This window comes from Asterias rubens, chromosome 11 (genome assembly GCF_902459465.1).
Source record: "Asterias rubens chromosome 11, eAstRub1.3, whole genome shotgun sequence".
NCBI lineage: Eukaryota > Metazoa > Echinodermata > Asteroidea > Forcipulatida > Asteriidae > Asterias > Asterias rubens.
In genome coordinates this window covers 3,682,870-3,696,670 of record NC_047072.1, presented here as the reverse complement: position 1 = coordinate 3,696,670, position 13,801 = coordinate 3,682,870, and the positions used below count along the sequence as shown (strand labels likewise).

Here is a 13,801-nt window from a genome sequence, read left to right as displayed (position 1 = left end):
GAAAAACAAGAAAACAGAGAAAAATTAACATATTCTGTAAAAGTACTGCTTATATGAATTACAAATTATAAAAGCAATGTACACTTTACTGTCAAGTAGTTAATGTATTTTCTATATACTTTGCATGTTGGCTGAATGTCAAGACTCACTAACCCAGTCCAAACTGCTGCTTGAGTTCTTCATTCTTTTCACTGTCATCTTCTTGGTTCAATCGCTCCAAACAGTCAATAAAATCTTGAGAATGAAACACAGTCAGATCTTCCTTTGTTGTATGATGAGGAGGAACAACTGTCATATTTTGCACGAGCCCGTATGCCTCAAGAAGACTATGCACCATTCCTGCCTAGATCAGTTCAAAAAAGTTGCAACCACTGATCAAATTTACATACAGTATACTTGTTAATTTCATTCATTAGCTTTAAATAACACAATCCGATGTAGTATACATGAAATTACACATGTCGGTATTGTAGATGAACATTATACATTGTGTATTGTAGGCCTCAAAAACGACTTGTCACAGTCATATTCTTTGGGCCGCCTTGTAGCTTTGGACACAAACATTGACCTTTCCATCCGGTCCAAACTAGCTACCGGGCAGTCTCGATAGTCTAGTTGGTAAAATACTGCTCTAGAATTGCAAGGGTCATGGGTTCAAATCCCACCCGAGTAACATGCCTGTGATATTTGTTCACAGGACTCGGGAAAGTACCGAGTATACAGTGCATGGGTAAAAACCAAAAATTTATATTCTTTATCCCGATGCAAATTTAACATCTATTATCGTTGCGGTACCTGCTGCCAAAACATAGGATTCAAACTGCCTCTAGCTACCGGGCAACCTCGGTAGTCTAGTTGGTAAGACACTGCTCTAGAATTGCAAGGGTCGTGGGTTCGAATCCCACCCGTATACAGTGCTAACACACATCAGTGTTTGGGTAAAAAACAAAAATTAATATTATTTATCCCCGCCGCAAATTAAAACAAAAGTGTTTCAGGGTTTATGGTATGCACAAGTTTGTAATATTCTGTACATGTATGAAATCAATTTGATCTTTATGGTCCACCAACCACTTAATTCTATTTTTGTATTTTCTCAATGGTACACATTTTATCTTAGTCCAAAAAAAAAGCCTTTTGACACAATCCAGAAATCACGACAATTTCCAGAAATCAAGACATATCCAATGACTTACAACTCAGAAGAATGGGTGAAAGTTGCTCCAGGCAACCAACACCTGAACACTGTCCACCGAAAGCCAGTTAAGAAATATCTAGCAGATATTTATGTCATCCTTACATGTACGACACACGGTTAAAAGCACGACAAAAAATACAATACAGTTTGACCTTTACTTACTCTCTTTGGAACTTTTAGCAGAGTGTCACTGAGTCTAAGAAGCTGTTGGCTATGGATGTACACAACACCACTAGATGAGGAAACTTGGTTCAGTTTATCTCCCATGATGTAGTCCAATCGACCAGAGCCCAAGCTACGGCGCTTCAACCTTGGAGCTAATCGATTCAAAGGCTTTAATGGGGATGGAACACTTCTCTTGAGTTGATTGGATTTCTCAGCTGATGCAACAGGACAAATGGAATGCCCTGGAGACAGTCTTCGTGCAGAACCAACAGCTACTCTAGGCAGCGTTTCCAGACGTTTTGAAACCTTTTCGGAAGTTGTTGAGGAGGCAGATGAACTACCCTCAAAATCATAAGTTGTACATGAGCCATCAGTTGTTTTTAACAATGGTTTTCCTATAGATGAGTGGTCAGGTGAGGTAAGAAAAGATCCAGGAGGAATATTTTCAGACAGCTCTTCCAGTCGTTGAAGAAGTTTCTCAGATGAACTTGATGTGGTTGATGAACTACAATCAAAATCATACAAGGTACTAAATGTCTCTGTACGCTTCATAGAGTAATACATGTGTAAAGATTTCTCAACTGACAAACTTGCTCTAGCAGGAGATAGAGGAGCCTCTCGTAAGGGCACACTTTCTGCCAGGAGTTCCAAGTGCTGTAACAATCTGTCTGATGATCCGGAAGTTGATGGTACACAGTCCAGTGAATCAGTCACTGCAGTAGAAAGTGGCTTTAAATGCACTTGGTCCTCTTGGGTCCTAGTGTGACAAGATATCGATGGCGAGACTGCATTATCACCAGTAAGCTCCTCTCCTGTCTGAGAAACTATATCTTCATTCATTCCATTTGCACAAGCCATATTAGCTTAGTTATCACAATAAATGTAAGCACACATCAGTCCCTCAGGCTTCTTGAAAACCTATATGTGAAAGTAAATATAAAACAATTACTTAGTCCAAGAGGCAAACTTTTCAATTAAGCAAAACAGTTATGAAAACAACATCATTGCATGTGAATTTTCACTGTACACCCAGTTACTGGCATGACTGGGGTGCTGTACTCACTTCTTTCATATTTCTTGTCATTATCGCTAGTTCGAAACTTGTAATGGTTGAAGTCAACCGATATTAATGAAAATTTTTTTAAATGGAGTACAGCGCCCCAGCAGTAACTGGGTCTACTCTATGATTATGATAAATGGGTTATGCATCGGGGTAACTTAAATGGACCAACCCCAAGGATAGCCCCATAAATTGGTCCAATCCAAAGTTTCCCAAAGGCCGTTGACTGCTGCTCGGAGACCCCCAAAATCGACTCACGTGGGCACAAAATGCCCAGTCATCTCGACCAGCTGATGCTGCGAGATGCAGTTAGAAACTACTGCCTCCCGCATAATGGCTTGGGTTTTTCAGCCTCCGTCAACTGAACATCGTATAGATTTGATCACCACACTTCATCCCATTACAGATGGTACAATTAAAATGGTGTAAAAGACATGACAAAGCTTCCTCGGGACAAGGCGAGTAAAAGCATCCTCCCATCCGAGGAGCTCGTGACCGAGTATCGTCTAGCCCCTTTTGACACGCTTGATAGGGGGACCACAAGGTTAAGGGCAAAGCCAGCTGGTCTGTCCGATATCCCTTAGAATATAACTCCCGAACGGGCCGACTCCTTAACGGGCCGGCACCCGGATGTGACTCCAACGGTACTAGAGAGCCTGCCTCCATTCTAGAAGACCACAATTTGTGTAAGTGACCCATTGCAAGCCACAGATCTTTCCTTCACCCTTCCTTCAGATAGAAACTCTTTTTCTATCTACACGCATGCCATTTCTTTCTTCCTTCTTTTAAGCCGGCGCCAATGACATATCAATCGAAGGTTACACCCCTTCGCTCGCCGTCTCTCTTGCTTCCTCTGGATTGATTTGTGCTTGAGTAAATACTGCTTTTAAATACTGCTTACCTGGACAATCTCTGACACATTCCTGGCGAGTTAGGTCCATGGCTCAGTGACCACAGGTTCGACAAAAGTACTGATGACCGGTGATAGGCAAACTGAAAAGCCGCATTCGGATAGCATAATGAAAACGGTTTGAACAGTGCATACAAGATTTAAATACCGTTGATCTATTATGGTCTGAGGTTCAAGAAGAAGCAGCCAGTATACATAAAAAGTCCCTTGAACGCCATCTTAGCGCATTCAAATTAAATTACTGGATTGCCCCGATCAAAACAGGGTACCGAAAATGGTGAACGAAAATGCACTGTGCAAATTGTGGAATTTTTTTTACACGATGAGTCGCTCAAAACTGGCACTTTTATTTATCATTACTTATAAGGGGGGGAAGGTCCTTTTCTGCACTTTACTATAGTACCCTTTGATACGTTTACGTTGGTTACTCGGCAGAATCCATAAGTGAGGACCTGATGCATACAAAAGGCCGCAATTTATTTGAGTCGGCTGCCATGAAGTGACATTTCTTTTCGTTATCTAACGAAACGCTGCGCCATAAGCGCTTAAGCATATCCCTTTGTTAATGCTCACTCAACAGGGTATATAAACTCTGTTGCGTGCACAATTCCTCCTTTTCGATTGAGTAATTACACGGTTTTGCGTGCCCTTGTGTAACTCAGGCTGTGCTTAATGGGTACAAGTCCTCTTTTTGAAGGTGTCAGCCTGCGTACTACAGGCAAATCTGAGTCGGGAGGATCTGACAGGGTGTTTAAATATCGCTCGGCAATAATGACTGGACATGTTGGTTTGTTTGTCCTTGCTATTATGACTTTGTCGCCCTGACGGAGTTGGTAAGTTTTAGATTTTTGTAGATGTAACACGAGACGATCTGGTGTAAATTTACAGTCCCGTCGTCTGATCTGACTGATGTCGTCAAATCTCAAAAATCCAGCATAACTAATGAAACAAATGAAAAGAGTTCGAAGGTCAGCCAGTGTCGCGGTTGGATGGCCATGTGAGACAAGTCATTTTTCTAGGATGTCGGGTGAAATGGGCTCTTTTCTCTTGACTGGTGTGGCGTGGAGACGTTTGTAACCCTATAGTGCTATTTAATAGATGCTAGTTTGAACATGGGGTCGTCCGTTGGTTATGGACCCACTTGATGCTTGCAGCCAAAGCGTCTGCAGCAGTTTTCGCTCCGGATGTCGCAGAGAGGTGTGTGATGTAGAGGGTAAGATGGAGCGGGGCAGCTGGTATCGTCTGGATTCCGTTTTTTTAAGTTCGCCCAGTTCTCCCATTTAGTCCATGAGGCGACGTATTTTTTGGTTGTGGATGATGCCTTGGCTGCCATCAGCAAATTAGGTAGGGACTAGGCGAGTGATTGCAGGGTGTGATCCTGGATCAAGTTGCCAAAAGATTTCCATATCTCTGTCGATAAATAACAAACAAACAGGAAAGCCAAAAGTATACATTTCGCTACGTTCATTGCCAAAATGAACTACTCGTCTTATAAACAACAATAACAACGGTATCAACAACAACAACAAGGCACTTGGTATCAGTCCAGCGGTTGCTGGCGCTCGGAGGCCACGCAAACCCCCCTAATTTCTAGGAGGGAATGTGGTTGCGCCCAAGGACACCGAGTGGGGGCGCAGTCCCTTTTCCTTGCAATCTCGAGAGGGAGGGCCATAAGGAGAACTAGGTGTAATTACTCAATTGAGAAGGAGGAATTGTGCACGCAACAGGGTTTATATATACCCTGTTGAGTGAGCATTAACAAAGGGATATGCGTAAGCGCTTATGGCGCAGCGTTTCGTTCGATAACGAAAAGAAATGTCACTTTCTTCCTACGTTCATACATTTCTAAATCCACCTTACGGTAAATAAATAAACAAGCAAACAATAAATAAATAGCACGAAGATGCATTGTTTAGTTAACAAGTTGGATTCGCTTGGGCAAAAACACCTGCACAATGAGAGACACCAAAGAAGGGTTTCTCTTTTTCTGACTGTTTTGTTATACAGTAGTAGGGCGGTACAATTCAATAAATTTACCAACGTCTCGAAAAAATAAGGCAAACATGTAAAGCATAATATAAGCAAATTATCTTCACAAACATCTGGTACACAAATCGACCTAGTGCATTTGCACTGAGTAACGGATAATAAATCCTCTCATTTGTCAAATAGACAGTTATAGCCAATAGGCTTTATAGTCTGGACTACCATTATAGGGCCAGTTTAAATACATCCTGGGCAGTATCCCATTTCTGAACAACAAAAACCTCGATTAGATAATCTTGGGTTCTTTGTATAGTTTAATCTCAATGCAAATGTAAGGAATGACGGTTCTGCGCAAAAAAGCGAATTGTTACCCAAAGAGGGTGGGTGAAAGGAAATATTCATCAATTTCCAATGTTCGTTCAAATGCAAGCCGTCTGGGCAAATCAGTGGCCAGAAGTGTGAGGAGGGCCATTTTGGAACGACTAATGTACCGACTGCTTTGGAGGATTCCATGAGTCTAATGACTTGGCATATAACGGAAACAGGTGGGCAAAGGTAATTGTTATGCCCGGACCAGTATTGACAAAACGCGTCAACCCCAGTAACACCCCTGCACCAAAAACTGGCATTGAATGCTTTGAGTTTTCAATTCTGAGGGGATGCAAATCGATCTATTGTGTGGGGGCCCCATGCTAAATCAATTGTTGCGAAGGCATAGTCATCAATGGACCAATCATCGTAATCTACGAATTTGCTTATTTTATCTGCTATACTGTTCTCGGCCCTGGGTAACCAATTAGGAACAATGGCAGATGGTGTAAATACTTATTGTGCAGGTGTTTTTGCCCAAGCGAATCCAACTTGTTAACCAAACAATGCATCTTCGTGCTATTTATTTATTGTTTGCTTGTTTATTTATTTACCGTAAGGTAGATTTAGAAAAGAAACACAATTTCTGGCGTACATGTAGGAACGTAGGAAGAAAGTGATTGAAACAGCAATGGAATACGAAAAGGAATGATGGTATCTACTACCAGCCCTGAAGGAAAACTGCCCCCGTGTTCCCCTTAGCCTTATGTTAATACCCCCTGATATGTACCAGTATAAACCATACGGCTCTAAAACCGCACTGCTGTATCTGAGGGCATATTCTTAGCAAAGATACACACCAAAGCGGTACCGAAGATTCTTCTCCGAAACATAATTATTAACCCCTCGCCTATGCGAGCGAACGTAAGGCTGTAACACAGCAAAGATATCCTGAATAGAACATGTTCACCTTTTTGGGCTTAAACCCTTTTGTCACTTTACATGTACTACATGATTCATTGTATACATCACCCGAAATCCCTTCAGAATATTGCGCTCAATAAAGCCTCTGTGTGTTTCCGAGCCTCCAACCGGAGACGAACCAGTTCACATCCAGCTGCGGGCACGCCAGAAACGTGAATGATTTGAATCATGCGCCCTCTTTGTTCACAGTGGTGCAAATAGTAACAAGGTTGGAGACTTGTTGTTATAAGTTGAAACACAATTGGTTTTAATTGAGCAACTGTAGAACTGGTTGTGTGACATACACTGGGCTTACTAGCATGATTAAAGCACGAGTGTAGACTTGTACAAGTCCTTCGTAAGTATTATCACAACATCTTCCCTCTTGAGAACTTTCTAGCAAGGGCTACAAACTTTTTGCTAAAGGCTACAAACTTTTTTAAACAAACTGATATGGCAAGGTCAACTTAAACCACAAACTTATTTTTGGCTCATGCATATATAGAGTTAAAAGATGATGCATATATAATTATATGTTTAACGTAAGATAACAAAGTAACACAACATTATGCTTAAATGTCAACAGAGTTAAAGTGTCTCAATCAAATGCATTGGGCGTCTTATGGTGCGTGAGGATCTCCCAAAAGTCTGCTTATTGTGGTGACCCAACAGGAGTGGCAATATCCTGTTGTGTCTCAGTTTTTTTCAGGATGTTCCTTGGCAAGCTGAAGTGTCAGTTCCTCCTCCAGCAGTTTAGGATCCACAAATGTCTGCTTAGGAACAGTGTCCTTTCGTATGGCACCTTTATTGCGACGTAGGATCCCACCACCTTCAACCTCGATTTCATAGGATCGGGGTGCCACTTTACCAAGAACAGTGGCTCTCACTGTCCATAGTCCCGTGCGATAGTCTTGCACCATGACTTGATCCTGAGGGTTAGGCGTTTCCAGAGAATGTGCTTTGCGATTATGCAGTTGTTTCTGTTGAATTCTACTCTGGATCTTGTCGGAGACCACACCTTGTTGTACCTCTGGTTCCAAGCGTTTGGGGTGAACAGGCAGGGTTGTTTTAACAACACGCCTATTCATTAGCATTTGACTTGGGGACAGTCCGTTTTAAAGTGGTGTGGAGCGGTAGGCCAACAGGGCTTTGTGAAAATCCTGCTTTGTTTCCTGTCGCAAACATGGATTTGATCGTGTTGACCACAGCTTTGCTCGTGGTGGTGGTAATGGTTATCACCTCTGGATATCCAGAGTAATAATCACAAACTATCAAGTACTCTTTTCCTCCATTGGTACCTGACTGGTATCTCATGTGGATTGAGTGGTTCCACAGGTTGGCTTGGTTGATTGATGCTTTTGGCACGCGTATTATTGGCTAACCATATTACTGATTTCGGCATTGATGCCTGGCCAGGAGACAGTAATACTGCGCACAACGGCAGCATTTCTATATTCCCATGTGACCTTCGTGAATCTTGAGCAACACATCCTTACGAAGCAAGCGTGGGATAACAATTCTAGTACCCTTGAAAATCACATCCTCGGCCACTGATAGCTCGGCTCGATTATTCCAAAAGGGGCAAACGTCACTCGGACATTGGTGTCGTTCCTGTGTCCAACCCTGTATTATCATGCACTTCAGGTTGGTCAGTTGGTCATCGGCTTGAGTAGCATCACGTATCTGATTAAATCTGTTGTCAGACACGGGCATTGTCTCTATGATCATATCAACGAATGCTTCCACAACATCATCAAGACTTTGCACTTGCGCAGCTTCCCCTTTGTCAGCGTTACAGTCTGGTGCACGGGATAGGGTATCTGCGACGACCAGTTGTTGAAGTGAAATCTCTCCAGTGTCAAGTTGGTTTTCGGGGTACAGTACTTCTCCAATTTGGCCATTACCTTTGCCAATCGCATATGGTCCCCTTCTGTGTTGCCCTCCTCATCCCATTTGAATGTATTGTACACATCAAGGGCTGGCTCACCAATACCATGCAGTAGGATTGATGTATGTAAGTTGATCGTCATTGTCATCTTTCTTCGATACACCAAAGGCACTTATGTACATGTACAACTGGAAACGTTGTTTAAATGTCTTCCAGTTTTCTGCAACATTACCGGTAAGTTCAAGTGCACTCGGCACGGTACGGTGGCAGTACATCCATATTGTATGCAATGTATCTATTTGCACACAGAGAGATTACACAGAGTTCACACAGAGTTCACGTATACGACTGTTTCTCCCTAGAGAGGCAATTGAAGCTTCAAGTGTGAACACTTTCAAGGGACATGTGGACAAATTCCTAAAGAACGTCGAGGTGGGGGGGGGGGGCTCTACATAAGCTTAATCTAAGCTGTCTGCCCCAGTAACCCGAACCACCGTCTCCTCCCCTGTTGTGTGATGGCATCGGTGGATTCAAGTAAGTTCAAGTAAGTGTATACGAGGGCAATTGAAAGTTCACTACACAGATTTGTATGCTAAGTTTAACACAGTGCACACATGGACTGCATGGATTTTTTGCAGACCAACAACGGATTGTCTTCCACTTTGCAACTATTTTGATGTAGTTTTTAAGCAATATTTTCGTTACAGTACCTGTCCAGGAGAGTCCTTAGTACTTCTGACACCATGTTGTAATAGTTACAAGGTTGGAGACTTGTTGTTATAAGTTGAAACACAATTGGTTTATTGAGCAACTGTATAACTGGTTGTATGACATACACTGGCTTACTAGCAATTAAAGCAGTAACCGGCACCATCTTGGATTGAAATTAGAAGGTCCAGTGGCATGGCATCCTTGTGGAATTCAGCACAGTTTTGTCGTTTCAGACGTCGGGTTGCAAGTCTGCAAAACCCTGACCCGAACTTTTTCTTATGAGTCGTCTGATTTGGTGGAGTCACGAGCGATATCTTCTTACATGTGTGGTTGTCTGGTTTTGATATGGGCCACCTGTTGGTCGAAGGGGGAACTTCGTCACGCTGGGCGGATGTTGACCAGAAAGTTTACTATGACAATTAATTGATATGAGAATAAACTAAAAATTAATTAGGCCGACGCTCTGTTACTCCCCAAAAAGGGGTGGTAAAAACAGTAGATTACATTGTGTAGATATCTGTAACATGCACAGCATGTTCCGAAAACTCGCTTTATTTGGTGCTCCGACAACTTTGTATTTGCGTTGGACATACGCTCAATAAATCACGATGAATGGGGCCTAAGATTCTGAAATCGTGTAAACGTTATTGGAAACAAGCAACAAATCATTAAATGTATTTATTTTCAATAAAATTTTGCAGAAATTGACTTTGTCGTTAAAGTGTTCCGAGCCGTCCATACCAACTGGCACTTTTTTTTTAAATCTGTTTACCAGGACTTCTTCCTTTTCAGTCAGATAATAGTCTAGACCAGATTGCCAAAAAGGGCTCTAGTTAAGGGAGTGAGCGGCATTTTTGAGTAAAAGTTGGTAACCCATCCAACTTACCTAAGCTGAATTTTGAGGTAAAAGGTGTCTTATCGACAAATTAAACAAGAACAATTACAAATATAAATTATGCAAAATATTGTATGTATTTGTAAATCAATGTTACTGAAAAAAAGATTAATTAACATTACTTGACCTTGTTTATGGATAACTTGATCCAAACAATAAGTTATTTCAGTGAAGGCGTTGATTAAAGGAGCTTTTTTGTCAGAATAGTTCAAAATGCTAAGAGTTCGAAATAAAGCCACATTTTGATGGGACATGTATGTTTCAGTTTGATGTCACTTAATGTATGTATCCCGTAAATAACCAAATGTAGAGAAACAAATGTTTGGTAGTAATTGGGCTACCATCCCTGTTCTTAAAGGGACATTTCTGTAAAAGAAATTACAGAATTAATAGTACACAACACATTGCATTTCAATTGAATAATGACTTGAGAAAAAACACGAACCATCATGCAGCTTGACTATCAATAACAGGAAAAGTGATGGGAAACATAAAACAATGCCATACAATGTTAAAGCCATTGGACACTTTCGGTAAACATTATTGTCCAAGGCCCAAACTTCGTGTATCACAACTTCTATATAAAATAACAAACCTGTGAAAATTTAGGCTCAATCGGCCATTGGAGTCGGGAGAAAATAACGGGAAAACCCACCCTTGTTTCCACACGATTCGCCGTGTCAGGACGGGTGTTTAAAACAAATCTGTAATTCTCGATATCGAGAATTGATATTGTTTTAATGTTTTCTCAAAAAGTAAAGCATTTCATGGAATACTATTTCAAGAGAAGTTTTTCACCATTACCTTCTGTAAACCCTGTAAGTTATTTGTAAATCTGTGAACTTTTAAATTTTTTTCTGTACCGAAAGTGTCCAATGGCTTTAAATGTGAATTTCCTATGGGGAGATTCAGTTACATAACAAAAAAGCCTCAATGGAGTCAACTCCAGGATCAAAGCACTCCATTATAGCTGATAAACCCCAAAACTACATTACAAAGAAGTTCACTGGGTAAATTTCTTATGATTAGGTTCATTTTTAACTTACAATTTTCACTTTGAGGGGGTTTAAGTTAAAGACTTTTCTTGAAGTTGTTTCCAAAAGTTTAAAATCATGTTGCTTTTCCTTATAAGAAGGCTGGAAGGGGTTAAAAAGATTTTAATCCAGTGATGTGTGTAAAGGGAAAAGTGAAATCATACAGGTAGCCCTGTGTAAACATGCGGCCTCATAATCCGTCCGGACGAAATAGTAATCCGCCGGGGCAAAATAGTTATCCGCCCAGGCGGAACAGTAATCCGCTTGGGCGGAACAGTAATCCGTGAAAAACGTACCTCGCCCGAGCGGAAAAGTAATATGCCCGGGCGAAATAGTAATCCGCCCGGGTGAAATAGTGGAGCCCGATTTTTTTTTCCGGTATGTCCTATACACTTCCATACCAAGGTGATGTGTAAAATTTTAATATTTATAATAATATTGATACGACTCTCCACGAGGGTTAAAAAAAAAATCTAAAAAAAAAAACTAGAAAATAATATAATAAGGCACATGGCTTCTTTAAGTCTCTGTGTTATTTTCCAGAATGCTCAGCAGAATGTTCAGTCACATGATTTGATCATCGTGAATTGTGAATTGAAAAGTGTTTGATGAAACTTTTTCGGTGGGAATTTTTTTTTATATGGCCTCAACATTATGACATATTTTTGTAGAAATACCTAAAATACCAAACTTTTTGCATTTACACATGCAAATAACCAGTGGAGACTTACGTGTTTCTAAGTTTTGGTAAAAGGAGAGGAGACTCTTTGCTTGGCAAATAAAACCAAATTTTTTTTGTCTAGGGACTGTTTACATCGCGCACAGAGAGGTAGGCTAAAAGATTTGCCACGATTTTAGGGAAACCTTGAAAACAGGACCTCCTACGATTTAGAATAGATAATAACCGATATTAGGCCAAATAAAAATAAAAACAGTTGATCGTCCCTGCCCGCATCTTTTATTGAGGCCGCAAAAGGTTTATATTTTTTTCCCATCTTTTCATAAGGACTGCCCTAGGAGCTTTTCCCGTATATAACTTGGTGCTCTCGAACACTTGTAACCGTCTAAACAATTTTAGTGAATGCCTACCAGCAAATCCTTTTAGCGTTATCCGACCCTCTTTTCTTCTTCCTATACGAGTACACCATGCCAAGCCTCACATGTGAGTAATATCGTACTATGAAGTGCAAAAGTAAGCAGGCCGCGGGAACATGTCGGTAAAAAAGCTCACAGAAATACGTGAAATAAGGTGTATTTATACAGATGCAGGTAGGCTGCTAGTGCAAGTAAAAGAAAAACTGGAGGCTTAACGGAGCCGTAGGCTGGACAGCCTGCTCCGGAACTGGTCCAATGATGGAGCTGTCCCGGAGACGGCTGTCCAGCCTACGGCTCTGTTAAGCCTCCAGTTTTTCTTTTACTTGTACTAGCAGCCTACCTGCATCTTTATCAATTAAAATACACCTTATTTCACGTATTTCTGTGAGCTTTTCTGTGAGCTTTTTCTGTGAGCTTTTCTGTGAGCTTTTCCTCATGCAACTATATAGGTATAAATAAGTTTGCGGTTGATTCAAACTGAAGAATTGGTGGCCTGTTTGTTTGAAATACTTAGCGGCTACTTCTAGAAACTATAAGGCTCCCCTGGGGGGGCCTTATAGTTTCTAGAAGTACTTAGCGGCCATTTTGAAAAAAAAAACAGTAAATAGTAAATAGTAAGGCCCTCATCTTCCTCTTTTTTTAAAAATCCGGATGACCAACTGGTATTTTTTGTTATTTGGCCTTATATATCGTAGCGTCATACGTTATCGACCCTCATATATGTTTTCGGTCCCCAACTTTGATTCCCGTTTACCGCGAAATTGTGCAAGCTGCACCGGTGACAGAAGCTATTCAGTTTACTCACGGTCTGTATTTTCATCAGGCTTAATCATGCTGAGAATAAAATTTCCTGTCGTTGGTTATGCTCAAACATTTATAAAATGATTGATTTTTTGTACTAATCACTAGTGCATTATTATGCCAACTTTCAAGTGAGTCAAAGAAACATCATCCAACCTCGAAAGTTCAAAACAAAATTACTATCTGCTAGATTGAGTTTCATTCTGCTTTAGTCACTAGATGGATCACGTGAGGTGGTTACTATTTGGGATTCTATGGTGTGCAAATGTGGGGAAAATATTAAAATATTTGAAGTGAAAATGACAACAATTTCTTTTTTGATTTACTGCATACACTGTAATAAATTCCGATAAGCGTAATAAATATTAAGTCTACATTGAAGAGAAAATATCATAGATTGGTTTCTTATCTCCTGAAACCAAACATTACTGTTCTGAAATGGGGGAAAACGGATTGTTATGAAGTGTGAGTGCATCAAGGGGGGGTGGGGTGTTTTACTTTCATGCCTTATTATGATATCTCTGGATTCTAATATCCTCTGCTTACCAGTTTTCACGCTATTATGCCTTTTTCTTAGAATTGGGAAAAAAATAATGATGCCATATATCAACCGATGCCCTAAGTATGCAAACATGTATTAAAACTTGATGGACATTGAAATGTTCACACCACACACCGATCTTGGATGACTTCAACTGGCCCCATTTGTTTTGAGATTTTCCTGTTTTCACGGCAAACGAGAAAGTATGGTTTCCCGGTGAAGCCATGGATGGAAGAAACATCTAC

The 13,801-nt window shown here is 40.8% G+C and overlaps 1 protein-coding gene across 2 annotated transcripts in view; it reads right to left on the bottom strand.

Annotated features, from left to right (window-relative positions):
* LOC117296424 (histone deacetylase 8-like) overlaps positions 1 to 13,801 on the bottom strand; it is a 37,615-nt gene that overhangs the window by 22,503 nt on the left and 1,311 nt on the right. The window contains exons 1-3 of one of the 2 annotated variants that reach the window (XM_033779334.1): positions 3,325 to 4,048; positions 1,361 to 2,281; positions 154 to 343 (exon numbers count right to left, since the gene is read on the bottom strand). In XM_033779334.1, the coding sequence (XP_033635225.1) occupies positions 154 to 343; positions 1,361 to 2,221 (1,051 nt within the window). In that variant the 5' untranslated portion in view covers positions 2,222 to 2,281; positions 3,325 to 4,048. Of the gene's footprint in view, positions 1 to 153; positions 344 to 1,360; positions 2,282 to 3,324; positions 4,049 to 13,801 lie in introns of those variants that run through there. The other variant, XM_033779333.1, reaches the window with a different exon arrangement.